This window comes from Aulostomus chinensis, chromosome 16, assembly GCF_037954235.1.
Source record: "Aulostomus chinensis isolate RoL2024-O1b breed Wild chromosome 16, RoL_Achi_v1.0, whole genome shotgun sequence".
Lineage (NCBI taxonomy): Eukaryota > Metazoa > Chordata > Actinopteri > Syngnathiformes > Aulostomidae > Aulostomus > Aulostomus chinensis.
Window position 1 is genome coordinate 3,588,239 of NC_141335.1, and position 19,025 is coordinate 3,607,263.

Here is a 19,025-nt window from a genome sequence, read left to right on the forward strand (position 1 = left end):
GTTTTTCTCTCCATTTTTTTAAAAGGGGGGAAATAAGAAGTGGAGCCACACAAAATAATCCTGGTTGAAGCAGAAATAATGAGAATGATGACAAAAAGTATTCCATTTGTAATCTAAGAAAAACAGATTTGAATTCCAACAATGCTAAAGGATGGTTGCTCCTTCATGAGCTGACCACAGGTGCATGAACACGTTTGCTGGCATCGAGAGGGAGGGAGGGAGGGAGGGAGAGAGAGAGAATATTCTGGGATTAGACAGCGAGAAGAACACATGAGACAAATGCTTAACATGCAGAAACTCAGCAGCAGAACCTGAGGATGAACGCCGATGATGATGATGGTGGGCGAGGAGCAGATTCATCACGGATAAAACCGGAAATGTAGAAGGACGAGGAACAAAAACTGTAAAATACAACAGTACAGTAACAGTGCAACTGTTTCTGCAGTAAAGAAAAAACAACTATAAATTAGACTGAAATCCAGTTCCTAACATCCGTCATCTTTACTCATTATAACAGGAACTAAAGGGTTATAAAAGTCCACCAGAAAAATGATGAAAACTGCACGACTGTGAGAAACCCTGACTGACTTTTACAGGAACAACTGGACCTCCGCGAAAGCCTGATTTGAATGGATTTGCAGGTCTGTGTTTCTCTCGTTAATTCTCTTTGGAAAACAGTGAGCGGTGAAAGTCAAATGGGGATGAGAAACCGGAGAAAACTTTAATGAAATGACATGAACTTCTGCGCTGCAACAGATCAGGGGAGGTGAAAACACCCTCAACATACTGACAAGCTCAATATCGCCGGGCAAACAAAGAGCTGTCGGATCTCAACCCAGAAGCAGCAGGTTTCATCCGTCAGATGAGTCACCATGTCGGACCGGAGCGCCCCGGGCTGCCGGCTCAGACTGGACTGGGTCTATGGGTACCGGGGCCACCAGTGCAGGAATAACCTCTACTACACTGCTGGGAAGGAGGTGGTCTACTTTGTGGCCGGGGTCGGCGTGGTTTACAACACACGAGAGCATACACAGAGGTTTTACCTGGGCCACAACGATGACATCATCAGGTAAGACGTCACCTGAAACGCTAGTGTGCCTTTTTTTTAGTTTGGAATGACAAACCATCACAGACACGACGATTTTTTTTTTTTTTGTAATTAATTTTGAGTAAAAAAACTTACAAAAGTTTGATAAGTCACTGCTGTGTTTGATGGATGTTACTGAAAATGTAGCTTTAGCTACACGTGCTAAATGCCTTCTAAATGCAACCGAACAAATGTGTTAATACGGGGATAAATTTCATAGTTTTTATTTTCTCATTTAAGCACAAAAGATACTATAAATACTTCATACGTTAGCTGCAGTCTTGACTGAGTCTCCATTTTTGTAATTAAGCAAGTGTCTTGTTACTAACAACATCTCTCCCCTCGTTATGGCGGCAAACGAGCGCGATAGAGACCCAACAGCTCTCCCGTGTGGCTCAAAGGTGTACTGCTGGTAAATGAATGTGGAAGAGAATCTGCTACGTTGATTCGCTATCCTGTACAGGTTTAAGTTAATCAATAACTCAGCGGGGGTGAAGCACAGTGACCCCTAGAGGCTGAAGAGGAGCTTCTTCAAATGTTTACGTTCAGCAAAAAGATTTAGAAAAGATTGATTTTGATACAGTATCAGAGTTTTAAACTTAGATTCGATCTATTCTTCTCCTCCATGGTTATTTATTAATTCATTTTTTACTTACTGAAAACACGCCTTTCAAACGCCAGTGCCTTTCTGTCTTTGTTTTTTAAAAAATGAATCGTTATTGGAAAAAAAACCGTCAGTGCCGGTTGATTTTCTCCTGATGGTCAAACACGTCCTGTGATTGTTTCAGCTTTTGTTTCCCGGGGCGACATGAAGAACGCTCCTGTTTCATTGAGGATTCGAAACGCGATGAAGCTTTCCTCTGCAGAAGTAATACCAGGCGGTGCTGTGGAGCACACACTTGTGTGTTAATACTATGCAGTAGCATGGTTTACTGACGAGAGGGGACAGAACTGTCAGTACGTTAAAAGGAGCTGCGCCCTCCTCTGATAATGGCTGGACTGTGTCTCGGGGGTCTTGTCCACTTCTCTCGCTCATCTGGGGTTTGTTCTGTTGTTCATTTAGGTTGAGATGTTTTTGGTTTTTTTTTTAAGAAATGCTGTCGGAGTTTGACAGCAGCTAAAATACAAACGGCGATCTGCTTGTACTGCATCAGAAAACTGCTGTTTAGTCTTCGGATTACAGATTTTGTGGTTCAAGCTCTGGAGGTGCTTACATGTGTACTGTGGTAGCAGGCAGGGGCCTCCTCACGTCTGGCCGACTGGAGGGGCCCGTTCATAGTCCCTCTGGATGTTTTGTGGTTCCGCCAGTCGCTGCGGGACTGGACTGTTGTTCAGAGATCTCAGTTACATATGAGAGGTTGTCCATCTTTAAACCTGCATTAATTACACGAGCTAGTTTCAGCTGGTAGAGCTCAGCAGAGGAGGAGGAGGTCGACAGCAGCACTCATCCTCCACGCTGCCCTTTAATCCCTCCGCTGGAGGTTTAACAACCATTCACTTTTGGCCCCATGTGACCCCAAATACTCCGACTGTTGTTTACAACAGAGGTCAGGTGACTCCAGGGACTCCTGCTTCTGCAGTCAGGAGGACAAAGGAACCAAAGACCAAAGTTACTCTTCACCCATCAGTCAGGGCTGCGGAGGCCACACAGGTCAGAGGTCAGGAGCTTCCTAACCTATCACCTCCCACGATGGGACCTATTTGATCAAATAATGTCCCTGCTACTACGTTGAGATCCTGGTTCCTGCGGTCGACCAACCTCCTGGGGGAAGTTATTTGATATTTTTCAGCTGGTCTGGGTAAAACAGGATCGTGAAACTTAAGACATAAACAACAAAATACAGTTTAGGCTTTTGGGGTTTTTAACAACGTGGAGAATGACACTCGTCCTGCTGGAGTCAAACTCATCAAAAGTTTGGACGTGTCAGAGGGAGATGTTTTGATGTCCGGTGTTGTGACAGGGATTGTTCTGGTTTGATGAGAGGACGCTTGTGCGAGTGGAGGAGGCGACGATTTATCCCAAAACGGTCGGACACACGCTGCTGTGTTTTCATCACCTCACAGGAAGAGACACTGATTTCCTGGTGACGCACCTTCACCTTAAAGTCTTCACCGTAAACATCTACGCCACTGGGGACTCGCTGTTTGTCCAGCAGTGTTGCTGAGCGGACGGTGAGACCTGGGGCCGGCACAGGTGACGAGCTCGCCGAGTGAGTCAGAGATAAGAAGCCGGCGTTAAACTAGCGAGTTTTATGTTTCTATCAGAGCTGATCGGAGCCAGAGCCATGCCGACCACAGGGTCATGTGACCTGGGAGTGACTGCTGATTAAAACTGCTCCCACTGCAGAGAGGAGCCAGATGCCAGCAGGTGTTGGCAGGTTTTGGTTTCCTGCAGGGGCGGCACAGTGGAGCAGTGGTCCTCACCGTCACCTCCCAGCAAGAAGGTTGTGGGTGGAGCCCCGGCTGCAGCACGGGGTCTTTCTGTGTGAGTCTCCATGTTCTCCCTGTTCCTGCTGGGTTCGCTCTGGTACTCCAGCTTCCTCCACAGTCAATCAAGAGGGGACCAGGTTAATCCAGACTCTAAATTGACCGTAGGCGTGGCTGGGAGGCTGGCGTGATCATGTGATCATTTCATCCTTACGCACTGAGTTTCTCTGTGTTTTTAAACAGGGCTGCTGAGAGAGAACGATAGCAAGCACCTGACCGACCCTTCACGCCACCCTGACTCTCACTGGAGGACGCGTCCCCTCCTCGTCCCTAATCACACGCGTATTTATTTACCGGGTCTTTGATCTGTTTGGTGTTCCTGAAAATGGCTTCAAACATTCGCTGCTATCAACTTATCGAGGACGGTGTTTTCCCACCTCGTTCCTGAACCATCGCAGCTCAAACCCTGAACCTGAAGTCCAGCCTTGACCCTCAAGGAGGCGCTTAAACATTTGGGTTCCAAAATTTTGAAAACCCCACATCAGATCCAACAAGTTTGGTGGGTTTCACAGTTTCTTGACCCTATAAATGCTTAATACACACACACACACACACACACACACACACACACACACACACACACGGGCAGCTATACTTGCTGGAAATGACAAGTTCATCTATTCTTATATTCTACAAGAACGGGTCTGCAATGACACAGTCTCTCTCTCTCTCTCTCTCTCTCTCTCTCTCTCTCTCTCACACACACACACACACACACACAAACAGTACTGCAGGCATAGCTGACTTGCTTGATGTATAAACACGGCTGCTGTTTCGATGACTCACAGGATGGTGTGTGTGTGTGTGTGTGTGTGTGTGTGTGTGTGTGTGTGTGTGTGTGTGTGTGTGTGTGTGTGTGTGTGGCTCTAATTGAAAAGCTGGATGCTGCCCGGCTCAGGTCGTGCTCTCTGATAGGAGTGTTACATTTGCGCTGGTGTCAGATAATCCCTCATCGCTGCCTGCAGGTTCACACGGCGACACCTCACTAGATTTATCAGAAATGAGTGAGATCATAACGGATGTGCCGGCAGCTCCTGCCGGTGTAAATGCTTCCGTGACAAGAGGAGATTAAAGTTTAATCATTGACTCGTAGTACAAATTGAATGAGGCAGAATGTATAATCAGAAGTAACGAAAACACTCGATTGATACTGAACCCTAAATACAGACGATTGAGTATTTTTGAAAGGTCTTCCCTTCCACTCACTTATGTCCACGTTTAGGTTCTGATCGCTGCGCCAATAAATCACCACGTATCACCAAAGCAAATCGTAATTCCAATAAAAACCAAATCACATTTTCTAGCTCTGATCATCTGCCGTCTCCTCTCACGCCGCCATGGCGCCGCTGTGGATTTTATTGAATTTATTATTGGAAGATCACATTTGCAACTCGTCCTTCCCCTTCGAAGCCGATCGTCTCCCACTCAACGCTCCGTGTGCAGAACTCAGGATGGATTATTCGCAGAAATTAGATGCAAAATTTATACCTGTGTTTATATAACGAGCCTGTAAAACGCAGAATTACGATGCAGCTACGGGAGCCTGAAATGGACAAAATACAGACTGTCTTGGCGCTTCAATGCTCCAGTATGTCAAAGTGGTGTATAATAATGTGTAACTATACACCAAAAGGTGTTTTTCAGTCGTCTGTATATGTGGTTAGTATTTTCCGTTTCATTCGTGTCAGAAGCTTGGCGATAAACTCGTCCCTCTCCTGCCTGACGCGTCACTCCCGTAATTGTAGGCTCCACGTTGACGCATTAAATCCATGCTGAGTTGTTCTGAAAGCGAGTCAGTCTTTTCCTTTCATTGGTTCTTTTGTGACCAAGGCCTTGGGAGTGTGTGTGTGTGTGTGGGGGGGGGGGGGGGGGGGGGCTTTTTTCTGCAGCCAAGCAGCAGGCTGCTGCTGAATAGCAGCAATTATTATCAGGAGCTGGGTGCTGCTGTATGGAGCTCACATTTCCAGCTCAGTTCAGAGCCATTCAGCTCCTTTCACTTCACTTCAGGTTGCTGATTGTCATCTTTGGCGTGTCTGCAGGGGTCACGAGAGGTCAAACGCTCCTCCACCTTTTTAAGAGAGTTCAGTTCAGCAGGAAATGAAACTCAGTCTGCTCAGTCTTTCCTCAACCAACTTTTTTTTGTTGAGGAAACCCTGTCAGACCATTGATGCAGCACCAGCATGTAGGTTTGCAGACTCACACCTGCCTCACACCAGTCTCACACCTGCCTCACACCAGTCTCACACCTGCCTCACACCAGTCTCACACCTGCCTCACACCAGTCTCACACCTTCCTCACACCAGTCTCACACCTGCCTCACACCAGTCTCACACCTTCCTCACACCAGTCTCACACCTGTTTCACACCAGTCTCACACCTGTTTCACACCAGTCTCACGCCTCCCTCACACCAGTCTCACACCTGCCTCACACCATTCTCACACCTTCCTCACACCAGTCTCACACCTGTTTCACACCAGTCTCACACCTGTTTCACACCAGTCTCACGCCTCCCTCACACCAGTCTCACACCTCCCTCACACCAATCTCACACCTGTTTCACACCAGTCTCACACCTCCCTCACACCGGTCTCACACCTCCCTCACACCAGTCTCACACCTGTTTCACACCAGTCTCACACCTCCCTCACACCTCCCTCACACCAGTCTCACACCTCCCTCACACCAGTCTCACACCTCCCTCACACCAGTCTCACACCTGTTTCACACCAGTCTCACACCTGTTTCACACCAGTCTCACGCCTCCCTCACACCAGTCTCACACCTGCCTCACACCAGTCTCACACCTGCCTCACACCAGTCTCACACCTTCCTCACACCAGTCTCACACCTGCCTCACACCAGTCTCACACCTTCCTCACACCTGCCTCACACCAGTCTCACACCTGTTTCACACCAGTCTCACACCTCCCTCACACCAGTCTCACACCTCCCTCACACCAGTCTCACACCTCCCTCACACCAGTCTCACACCTCCCTCACACCAGTCTCACACCAGTCTCACACCAGTCTCACACCAGTCTCACACCTGCCTCACTACAGGATGTGTAAACTTCTCATTGGTTGAGGATGTAAAAATGTAATTAGTTCAATGTGTAATTTCCTAATATTATGTAGTTCTATGTGGTAAAGTGTCTCTCAGTGCTGTGACTGGACTTCAGGTTCTGGTTAGAACCGAGCCGGGTCCTCGAAAACAAAATCACTTCAAAACATTGTGGTGTTTTCACAGTCTGGTTTAAACGTCAATTTATTTCTCCAATTTCCGATCAGTGACTGCCCACACACCCGCCACTGTTGTCCCGCGTGGTCTCACATGTAGAGTGATGAGTGAGGATCATGTGAACGAAGGTTGGCGTGTATTTTCAGTAAAAACACACTCGTCCTCTGTCTCTCCTTTTCTTTCATCTGTCCCACTTCCTGTTTGGTTGCCTGCAGCCAGAACCTGACCGACACGTTCTCGTGTGTGTGTGTGTGTGTCTGTACGTACATTCAATTAATGGAAAATTAACTGTAGCCCTACTTAAATCACAATTGTAATAAAGAATGTCTATTTTTTTATTTTTTTTTTGGTCCCCTGAGAGAGTCTAGTCCTTCCAGTGTGAGAAACCCACGATGTCCCCACAACATGAGGAAAACCTGGTGCACACGCTCATCATTTTGTTTGTTGTTGTGTAGTTTTGATGGTATTTCTGCCTGACTGAGTAAAACAAGCCAGTCGTCTAAAAGCTCCACAGCTGGAGGCGACAGCTGGCGAGGAGGAGTTAAAGTCACCGGTGACTCATATTTCAGTCCAGTAATCAACATTATTCAACCTGACGATTTTCTCTCAAAGAAATGTCTGAGTTGCTGTGCTGTTGCACTTTTTTTTTGTGATTTTTTGGGGGGGGGGGGGGGTGTGGATTAGCACATCAAAGGTGAACAAAATAAGGATTTGATCTTTAATTCTGTTTCCTCTGGGCAGTCCAGTTCTGTTTTTTATTTATTTATTTGTTTGTTTCTTTTAGATTTGCTGCTTCAGTTCCCCTCAGTATTCACGTCGTGTGCTGTCCTGTCAGCATGTTGGAAATATTCAGTGTAGTTGCAGTGCTGGGGTCTGTAAATGCGCTCTGATCAACCCTGATTCACCAGCATTCCTTGTGCTAAGCTAACAAGCGGCTGGCTGGTCTTGGCGTGCATCTGTGCCCGTCCATGTGCCTGGTCACTATTGCACCACCTGGGCTGGTTGAGAGAATCACGTTGGCCTCAGCCAGATGCCGGCGATGACGCTGTGGTTTGTGCGCGGTGGAAGTCGAGGCCTTTTGTGTTTGAAATGAATGGAGGCTGTCATTGTTTTAGGGCTGCTGCTGATTTCATTGCTTTTCCGTGAAAGTCAACTTGCAAAGACGTAAAACAGGTCCTTTTCTTTTTTTTTGCCAAAGCTTTCATCAAAGAAGTGAGAAATTAAGTGGAACCTTGGCGGAAGCTGCCAGGAGGGAAGGAATCAATCTGAAAGCAGATGGCTGACTCGGACGCAGGTTGCAGACGGGTAGCTTCGACTGGAGTTAGCTACCAGTTTAGCTCCATACATGCTGCCTCGACACTCCCTTGGATCTAAATCAAGTTATCATGACTGCTGGCTGCAGCAGTGCTGAACTTCATGCATCCTTTAGCATGTAGAGCAGGCAGGCTGCCAGTGTGACCTGCAGGCTCATCACTGCCAACAACCACACCAACCGCTTCATCCTGAGCCGTTTCCAGGGCGAGGCAAACCGGCGGGAACCCCGCCGGCAGAGTGTGTCCCTGAAGGTGGAGACTCTTCTGGAGCGTAGCTCATTTCCCTCCCACCAGGGGAGCACGCTATGCTAGCTGGCTACGCTGATGAAGAAGCCGTGTTACCGCGGTCACTGATGCGTTCGCTGTCAGCAGAACGACGCTGCCGGCTGTCGTTACTTCACTTGAGTGTGAAGTGAAGTTCGCATTGACTGGCTCTGCTTCGTCTCTGCTACAAATGAGGACAAAAGATTTGTCTTTTTAAGTTCAGGTTCTGACTTTTGCTTGAGTTGCCGATGGATTCAGCAATGAATGGAATGAGTAGAGGCCCACTGAGACCAGTCGTCAGTCACTGGGCCCGGCGCTGCTGCTGCTGCTGCTGCTGGAGAGGAATCGAACCGCCTGATTCCTCACAATTGTCTGACCTTTTCGGTCCCTTTTATCGACCGTGCTGACATTTACGTGCTGCAACATAATAACTTCAAACTCTGCATCGAAAGAAACAGGATCTCTTTTTTTCCAGTTTTTTTGAGGGGGATCTGGTTTGAAAACAGGACTCAATCAAAGCATCAGAGGAGGCAAAGAAGCTGATTCAAATGCAACATCAGCAGCAAGAATGAATGTTAACGTCTTTGAGCCTGGTGTTTAGCTGATATTTGTTGCCATTTTATGAAATTATTAATTAAAGTGTTGAATGAGGTGTTGGCTTACGGTGACCAGACATCCCTGTTGTACGGGAGACGTCCTGGTTTCAAGCGGGGCGTCTTGAGTCCTGACAAATATCTGTAAAATTATTAAACGTCTGAATAATCCTTGTCTTGTTCACCAGAACTACAGAGGTAGAAGCTTGCCATTGGACGACGGTCTCAGCCAGCATCCCCCGCCCCCGCCACTTCCTGTGGGCAGCCGTTTTCTAAGTCCCACCCACCAACAACAAACTGTGAGCTGGCAGTCTGGTTGCAGCCTACGTGCTTAACGTTTGTGTACCAAGATTTGGATCATAAATGAGGAATATCTGCTTGTTTCTTTGTGTGAAAAGTTGTGTAGATTTACAGTGAATACATGCTGGTACACACATTTCCTGAACTGAAAGCAACTTTCCCCAGACGTCGTATTGCAAGGCGCCGTCGCCACATCCTGGTTTTAGCGCTGCCATTATACCTGAGTGTGTTTTTTGTGACTTAACCAGAATGATAATAGAATGTTACAGTCATGAAGACTGAGCTTCAATCAAGGGCGGAGTGATATTTGAAGTGATCAGGCACTTAGATCGTCTGCGGCTCTGACATTTAAAGTGTGTTGAAGAGGAAAACCTCGCCTGCTGCAGTCCAGTTTCCTGTTTTGTCTTCTTCAATGGCAGTTTGTTAATGGTGGCGGCGTGCAGCTCGGGCCTGGTGGCTGCGAGGATTCACAGCTCACTGGTCTTCATTAAGATGATGACTAAGAAATTATCCGTCCAGCATCCCACTGCCAATCTACCCCGCAGCCGTTGATGTTCCCACGATCTGTTGGCACTCAAACACACTGGAACGCACACTTTTTCTACACACACAGATTTACGCGCGCACGCACACACACACACACACAAACCCCTCAGTGTGTTATGTCACTCTTCAATCTGAAAGGTTTGAAACTGAATTTAAGCTACTTATTGTAAGAGGAGTGAGAGACTGAACTTCTTATCACGCCTTTAAGAGGAGATGTAGACTTTATTTTAGGAAAATGTTCTTTCCTCACAGGCACTTATTAGACTTCTTATCCAATTCTCCCCGGAGGCAGCTGGAGGCCACTTTATGGGCAAATGCGAAAAGCAGTATTTCCTTTGCACGGCAGCTTCAATTTACGCTTCTGAATAAAAGTTTTCAGGATTTCTCGTGTCGACTCGGCCACTGAGCAGCTCTCCTTCCCAGTGAATCCTGGAAGAGATTCACTGAACTTCTCGTTGTCTCGCGTCATCTTGAGTGAATTGAGACTTGTTTTTGAGGACTTCAGGCCCGACTTGGTTTGACAACGTGATGCTCAACTGGGACGCGTCTCGAAGAACTTGAGCCTCGTCTGTAATAGTTTCAGATGATATCGGGAATTCATTATGGTTTTGCTCATCTTTGATGTCCTGACTTCTGTGAGACTCAAGCTGACATGAATTCATGGGTAAGGACTTCAAACGGACTCATCTCAAAAAAATTTGAACAGAACTTGTCTTTAATGTCTGAAAACTTCACATTTTTTGAGATACGTGATTCAATTTTTCAGCAAGCACAGGACAGGAAAGGGAGAAACTTGTAAGAAATTCTCCAGGGTTGTCAATGATGCCTTCAAGGACAACTGGAGAAAACAAGCTATTGTTGTATTATGCAGACTGAGGAGGTTCCTCTGTGCTATTTATAGAAGCTGCCCTGATTTCTCCAGCTGCTATAAATAAACTCTCCCACACTTTCCTGATGTTTATGAAGATGGACAAAGAAAGCATCACTTTTTTACGCTTCACCAGCGGAAGTCTGAAAGTCAAAGGGACGATTTATAACTGTGTTGCCTTCTAATACCACTTTATTTCTCAAGAGGCCACAGTGAGTCGCCGGAGCTTCCATGACTGGTTTCCACCAACAGACGACTGGACTCCATCACGTCCTCCTGCCCGTTTCAGGAAGGGGCTGGAGTTAAGCTACCTCGAGTTAAGCTATCTCAAGCTAGCTCTGAGTCAGTTACTATGGTAACTGAGTCTGTGAGCCAGGTAACCCAGGTTTTCTTTCATGCACCTGGAGTTTATCTCTGTCTCCTCTCCCTCAGAGAGCCAGAACGCTGTTTCACTTTCCCGTCACATTGTTCTTTCCCTGCATCTTCATAATGGATTCAGGGACGTTACACAGCTCCAGCACTGACGCACGCAGGTAGTCAGAAAAAGTTAGAAGCAGAACTAGAGTAGGAAAACACAGAGCAGAAGACTCGCTGCTCGTTTGTTTGAAGAGGGTGCGCCGTAAATAAGTTACTACTAATACATTTTTAATAATACGATAAAAAAAAGGAAGAACCAGAGCAGCTTTATTTTTTCAGTTTCATGAGAGAAGACTTGAACACTTGCTAGCAACTCTAAGCTAACAAAACAGGATTCAAACCGGTTTTCATGTGATTATTCACATTACAGCAAATTTCTGATTGTATTTTGTTCCATTTAAGCTAAAAACTTTAGTTGCTGATAGATCTCTGTTTCCACAAGTGGAAACATTGTTTCTGCAGCAGCCCGACTGTCAGACTGGGAAATGTTGTGTCTCAATCCAAGGACACATGTCCTTCCCCTGCTTCATCTCCTCTGAGGGTAACGGAAAGGAAGAGAACGTCCTTGACAGTGCGAACCCTGATTAGTTTACGGGTCTGGAGCCGGACGGAGACGGAACCATCAGAACTGAACGAGCCAGATGAGTTCATCAGGAAGGGGAGAGGAGTTGAATGAGGGGAGAGGAGAGAGAGAGATTTATTTTTCTGCAGTAGAGAATATTTGAACCCAAACAAGAAGATACGAAATCACACACACACACACACACACACACACACACACACACACACACACACACACACACACACACTGAGTGAGTTAATTTATTATTCATTTGGCAATTACAATATTCATTGGAGGATGTGAGCTCATTTCGATATAATTGGCATGATTGGACTAAGTGTGTATGTGTGTGTGTGTGTGTGTGTGTGTGTGTGTGTGTGTGTGTGTGTGTGTGTGTGTGTGTGTGTTCATTACCAATTAATTCCCATGATGAATGTTTCCCAGATTGCCTGCCTTCTGTCAGATCTCCCCGCTCGCGGCGGCTGCAGCCTCGCGGTGCGTCACTGCTCTCAGACGGAGCTTTGATCTGCAGGAAACAGACACCACTCTCACTTTCTTTAAACGATTTGTCACTTTTCTCTGTCAGCTAGCACCCACTGTCACAACACGTCCCACTGAAGCTTTTGAAGAAAAAAAAAACATCAGAAAAAAATCAAGCCATTGCCTTCAGGTGGAAACTCCGTTTGTTATGTGCTGAACACTTTCTCTCTGGATGGTAAACAAGGATTCAGCTTTATTGTAAATAGAAAACACAGGATTCAACAATGACATGTCCTACAGTCAATTTTTATCGATATAAATCAATATAAATGTCTGGTAGACTGGACGGCATGGACGCTATGCTCGTGTCCCACAATGCAACAGTGAGTGAGGATGACTAGAAAAACAGCAGCGACAAACGCCGCCAAAGTTACGCAACATATCGTCAGTAAAGCTTCATTCTGTGTCGGTATAAAAGCTCCCACTAACTCGGTGTAATTGCTGTAAATTAGTTAGTCACACCGTATGTCAGTTACCATGGTTACGCATCTCTGACCCGTGAGGTATCTCTCAGGAAGTGATGCGGGATTACAAGCTAAGCAAATGTCCTGCAGGCTGTAACATCCTTCAGACTGATTCCGGTCACTTTTGGAAAACGGGCCTCAGGTTCAGAATTACTTGAATCCTTTGTCCACGGTCTCCAGGCTTGGCAGCGCTTCATTTTGCTGCAGAGATGGAGATGGATCTTCCCGCACTTGACTCTCCATGAGCGACTGACAAAAGGTGGTTGAAAGGAACGCAGCAACTCCTCAGGAAACGCACCTACGGCTCATCTCCCAGAGTCAGACAGCAAGATGCTGCAGCTTTACAGAGCTGAGACCTTCACTGCTAGTTAGCTTAGCATAACGAATGGTATTGGATGGGAAGTGTTAGCACTACCAGACACATCTAAAAATATTCATATAGATTCCTTTTAATGATTGGAAGACCTTGATGAAGGGTGTGGTGTGTCATTGGGGAAGCGCGCGTTGAGGATGTAAAACTTCTAATAGACGGGCATCCGAAATGTTTCTCTGACAAGGTTGTGACGTTTGATTTTAAGTTCACGTGCTGCCCATTACTTCCTCAAAGATGTGATCTTTAATCTTTACCTCGTCACGTCTTTTGTTTAGTGTTCCTGAAGCCACACGCCCAGTCTATTATTAGCAGGTAGTGAAACCAGGGCAGCTTCTATAAATAACCAGGAGGAACTCCGTTTGTGTTTGATTTCATGGCCAGAGAGAAAGAGACGCGGCCGGCTGAACAGAACAGATGGCCATTAGCCCTGAGGAAGTGGACGGAGAGGGAACAGGAGGGAGGGGAGGAGGGTGGGAGGAAGAGGAAAGGAACCCGAGAGTGTTTAAAAGTGAGAGGAGAGAACCCAAGAGGGTGAATATGTTTTCGGTCAGTTGGTTTTCGTCTTGGGGAAAAAAAAAACACAAAAACAAAAACAAACTTTTGAGAGGTTATTTAATTTTTTACTTTATTTGTTTTGTTTTGGAATTCAGAAATCTTGATTAAATATTAACACTTTTTTTTCCTACAGTCAAAGGAGGCTAAGTGATTTTTTTTTTAAATTCCAGCCAACAAAATTAGAAAAAAAAGAATTTACAAGGTCCAAAAAAGAAGACTATCTTTCCATGAAGCCTCGATTTATTCATTATTGCTTGACCGACTGAAGGAGAAATCACGTTACCTGGCATGTGACATTTTTTTGGACATCAGTTCTTACTGTAATGCTTCGTATATACACAGGGCGAAACTATGACAAAAAACAACCTGATGAACTCATTCACCTTAATTTCTGGTTTATTGTTATTACTGACAAAGCTGAATGTAGCACACGACGTTGTGTGTTCAAGCTCCCAGTAACCACAGGTGAGCTTTATTCACACAGTAGAAAGTCCTGCTTCCTGATGTCGCCGTTTCCCACCGATTCGATTCGCCGATTGTGCGATGAGTCTCCTGACTGTCTCTACTCTTTGGTTTACTGCTGCTGGTTCCACACAGACACGCAGAGGCCGAACAAACAAACAGCAAGAAATCAAAAAGCAGAGTGAACGAAGTCAAAAAATGAACGCGAAGTAACGTTGGATCGCCATCAGAGAGGTGTGTTCAGGTGTGTGTGTGTGTGTGTGTATTCTGATGCTTGACCTTGACTTTACAGTTGTCGTGCTCCATCTCCAGTGCCCATGCCCTTGGCGATGTGGTTGTCAAGGCAACCGTGGCAACTTGCAGGCTCATTGGCTGGCAGGTTGAGGAGGAGAGTCCTGGTTGAAGAGTGTGTGTGTGTGTGTGTGTGTGTGTGCGTGTGTGTGTGTGTGTGTGTGTGTGCAGAAAGCATCCCTGAGATCAGTAGGTCTTTGTAGCCGACCCTATTTCTGTCTTGTTTTTCCCTTGATTTCACATTTCTTTTTGCAGTGTTAACTGTCTCTCTCTTTCTTTCGCTCTCTCTCTCTCACTCTTTCTCTCTCTCTCACACACACACACACACACACACACACACACACACACACACTCTCAGACACACACACAGAACACTACCTCTCTATGACTTCTTAACCTGACAAAGATAAAAGGGTGGGGTGTTTCCCATGTTACGTTATTTTCAGAGATGTTCCTCTTTGAAGCGACAGAGAAGTAAAGGGCACACACACACACACACACACACACACACACACACAAACACAAACACACGCACACACAAACACACACACAAACACACACACACACACAGGGGAACTTGAAGCATCAGGATCATTACGCCATCAACAGAGCGAGGAGGAGACTGTGTGTTGATAATGATGCCATTGAGCTGCCTGTGTATTTATAGCTCTCCCTTTGTCAAAGAGAACACACGCTGACCTGTGAACGAGCGAGCCGGCGAGGGGAGCGAGGTTTGTAAACAGTTGGCTCTTTCGGGCTCGACTGAAACTTGCAACACTGGCGCACCCTCAGCTTTGACGATAAATAGCTGCTTCACTCTACATCCAGAATTTATGGAGCAACAAGGTCATTTATTTTCTGTCCATCTGGTGAACGTTAGACTAATATTCTCTCTCATTCAGCTCGGCTCGCCACCAACTCCTGAGGGGAATGTCTGCCTCTTTAGCTGCTAAATGTTTCACCAGTGGATATCTGTGTCTATTTGACGTGTGGTGCCGAGCAGCTGGTGTAAAGTACTTTTTCTCTGAAACAGCTGCCAACTGTAGCTGTAAACCACACCTCGAGCAAAGATGGGAGGGATGCAGACTTAGCTTAGCTTGGAGCTAACAGTGACGGATGGCTAACGACAGCAAAACAGCCCATTTACAGACTCCAAGGTGCATAATACAGTTCAGCTCTTGTCTTCTTTATCACACCGTATGCTGAGTAATCAAGAAACACTTGGATTTGAGCTAAAAGCTGTGAATGAACAGGAGTTGGCATAAGCCACTCGGTTCCAATGAAATCGCCAGCCGGTGGCTCTTAACGCCGTCGTGAATGTTAGCAGACGGTTGGGTTTTTTTGGGGCGGTTTTGCTGTTGTTTTGTTGCTGCAGCTCTTGTAAGCCATCAGTCACAATTAGCTTCCAGCTAAATATACGTAGCTGGGTCTTCCCGCATTCCAGAGTCACAAAAGAAGTGAGGCAGGAAGGGGGAAAAAAATGTTGTTGCGCGCTTGAGATGGTTATTTGTGAGTAGTTGAAACTCCTGACGGCGCGAAGTATCACTTTAAGAGGATCTGGTGAATAAGCCTGTTGTTTTGGGAGACAACTGTGACCCTGGAGTGTGTTGTACTGTGTGTGACGGTGTTAACATGAACAATCCTATGTTTGCTGACGTTAACATACATTTTGATTTCAGTAAAATCGGGAAATCATTTGATTTATTAATATTTAGATACACGTGGCCAAAGGTAAATGGTGTCTTCCATCTTTCCTCCCTGTCCCTCCTGTCCCCCCCCCCCCCCCCCCCCCCCAGCCTGGCGTTGCACCCGGAACGCTCCCTGGTGGCGACGGGACAGGTGGGGAAGGATCCTTATGTGTGTGTGTGGGACTCTTTCACCGCCCAGACTGTCTCGCTGCTCCGTGATGGACACACACACGGCATCGCCTGTCTCACCTTCAGCGCTGACGGACAGGTGAGGTTCATGTGTGACTCATTGCTAACACACACGAGTCTGATTCACCCCGCAGGGTCTCTGCCTGATGATCCCTGTCCTTAGAAGTAACGTCGGCCTCAAATGAAGCAAGTACACTTTCATTTTCCACAGCATAGAGTGCCCCTTAGTGAACCAGTTGTCGTAGCGATGCTGATTGAAACTGCCACGACTTCACCTTCATCCTCCCAGCAGACCTTGGATCTGTTTGAAACACAAAGTTGCTGTCTGCTTCCTCTAGAAAGGCTGGTCCCTGACCACCTCTTAGGATTCACAGCAGCAGAAACACGTCGACCTGCCTGTGAAATTAGCATAACATCAGCTTACGTTCGCCTAAGGTTGCCTACCAAACGTGTCCAATGGATTTCTCCTACTAACGTTGTGTGTTCGTAATGAACTACAGTGGTGGTTTTCAGTTTCTCTTCAAGGTTTAAGTGACAAAGCCGATCATCTTTGTTCAGTGGCTCAATGCTTCACACAGCAAGATCCCAGGTTGGAAATCCAGCCTCCCCAGGTCCTTTCAGTCTGGAGTCTGCTCCTTCCCCCTGTGGATTTTCTGGGTTCCCCCAACATGTATGTTACTCCCACTGGAGCTCCCGACCAGGGGGGCTACAGGCCCTAGAGCTGGTCGTAGCGCTGGTTGTAGAGCTGGTCCTGGAGCTGTTCCTGGAGCTGGTCTGTAGAGCATCAAACGGGTGCAGAGGACAAAATTTTGTTTCATCAGACTACTGTGACGTTGCACAGTGAGGCACCTCAAGTCCCATCGCTGACTCGCTGCTTCACGCTTGTTTTATCGGCCTAAGCTCAACCAGACATGAACTGAACTTGGGATCTTTGGCGTTGACAACGTTGAAATGTCCAACTGATCATCAGAAACGTATTTGGTTGGAAAAAAAAAACAAAAAAACTTTTGATCAAACATATCTGGGATGAGGAGAAACACCAGGTGCTGAGGTCTAATTGGGGTTGACTGGAGGACACAGGAGGTTGGGGGGGGACGATGACGACGCTCTCCCTTCCTGCTCCTGACCGCAGCTGGTGACATCTGATCCATCACGACCGTGTCACATCTTCTGAGTCCGCGTCACAGAGACCCAACCTGCATCAGTCAACCTGTTGGAGTGAAAAGCAGCTCAGAGCGCCGTCAGAAAGGAGAATGTAAAATGAATATAAATGGCTGTGAGTAGGCGAGTTTTCCTGAGTCTCTCAGTGCTTCAGTCTGCTCAGTGTGTCAGAGTTTCAGTCTGGAGGCGGACGGCTGGTTCCTTTTAACTGCGTTCTTCTTCTTCTCACCTCAAAGCAAAAACAATCTTATCGTTAGACCTTGTTTTGTTTTGGGGTTGTTGTTTTTTTGTTGTTGTTGTTGTTGTTGTTGCTTGCATGTAGGCCAGTTAAAAATATGAATAAATCGCTGACTTTGATAAATGGATAACTGTGAAAAAAAATGTTTAAAAAAAAAAAGAGACATAAATAAACAGGATTAGTTAAAAAGAACATAGCTAAAACTTTCTGAGCCACAAGAAGTTCCTAAGCATTTCCATCCCCGCCGAGGAAGCGATGGTTGGCGTTTGTCGGCAGGGTTGGACTAAAACTCTTCAGTGTTCACCAAATTTGGTGAAGGCGTGTGTGTCAAGGAACCCATCAAATACTGGGGCACATTTGTCACAGCGCCGCCTTGTGGTTACAGGATCAACCTCATGCCTCAACACTGGCAACAGCTGTGGGCATAAAGTTTTCAGATGGACAAGTCACATTTCTCACTGACCTGAAAACGTTTTGGCGGTCAAAGGTCGCGCTCCCTGTGACAGGTCCTGCGGTATTTCTTGCTCCTTAATGCTTGCAGCGTTGAGCCGGGCCTGATCTCCAGCGTGCCGGGGTCCCAGAGATCATTTTACGTGTGTTTCAAGTGTTTTCTAGCTTGTTTTTGTCACTTTTCTAAACACTGTTAGTCTCTTCTTCTTCTTCCTCCTCTTTTTTTTTTTTTACTGCAATGAAAATTCTTGCATCCCAACAGCACAGTTATAAATTAACTGATTACAGATGTTTAAGAAAAAAAAACATTAAAAATGTAATTTATTCGACAATTTACTCCACAAATAGTGAAGAAAAAGTAAACGTTGAAATACTTTTTGAACAACATCCAAGTGTTAACAAAAGTGAAAGACGGTTGACCTCCTTTCACGCTGCATTCCCGCAGCTGCAGCTCAACCCCGAGCGCCACACGCACGCCAACATTAGCCAGTAAAACAGATTTAAAATGGCTGTCATTGCTGATAGAATATTGCTACTTTTGGCTGGCTGTGGGTTTTTTTTTTTATGCTTTTACTGAAAACTAACGAATAAAATGGTAATCTCTACCGCCCCACTCTAATTCGTTCATGATTCATGCTGTTGTGTCGGCAGTTTTTGCTTCTGGCGGGGACTTCGGTCTCTGACTTTAAAACCCTGAATAAATCACAGTAAACGCAGAATCAATCAAACAATCATAAATCCCTTCAAATAATGAATCAGGTGTTCAGGCACTGGTTGGAGCTGGTTTATTATGGAAGTGGACTACCGAGGGAATCCAAAGAAAAGTCTTCATTCGTTAGATTAATACCAGATGAATTCCAGAACAGGGAAAACGTCTTGCACGCAGCGGCTGATGACACGACCCTCCTGAGTCAGCGACTGCAGCGAGGCCTCCTC

The 19,025-nt window shown here is 46.2% G+C and overlaps 1 protein-coding gene across 2 annotated transcripts in view; it reads left to right on the forward strand.

The window, feature by feature from the left end:
* Nucleotides 1-237: 237 nt before the first annotated feature.
* LOC147247169 (echinoderm microtubule-associated protein-like 6) overlaps nucleotides 238-19,025 on the forward strand; it is a 55,655-nt gene continuing 36,867 nt past the window's right edge. For both annotated transcript variants that reach the window (XM_086180352.1, XM_086180353.1), the window contains exons 1-2: nucleotides 238-1,069; nucleotides 16,160-16,319. In XM_086180352.1, the coding sequence (XP_086036478.1) occupies nucleotides 873-1,069; nucleotides 16,160-16,319 (357 nt within the window). In that variant the 5' untranslated portion in view covers nucleotides 238-872. The remainder of the gene's footprint in view (nucleotides 1,070-16,159; nucleotides 16,320-19,025) is intronic.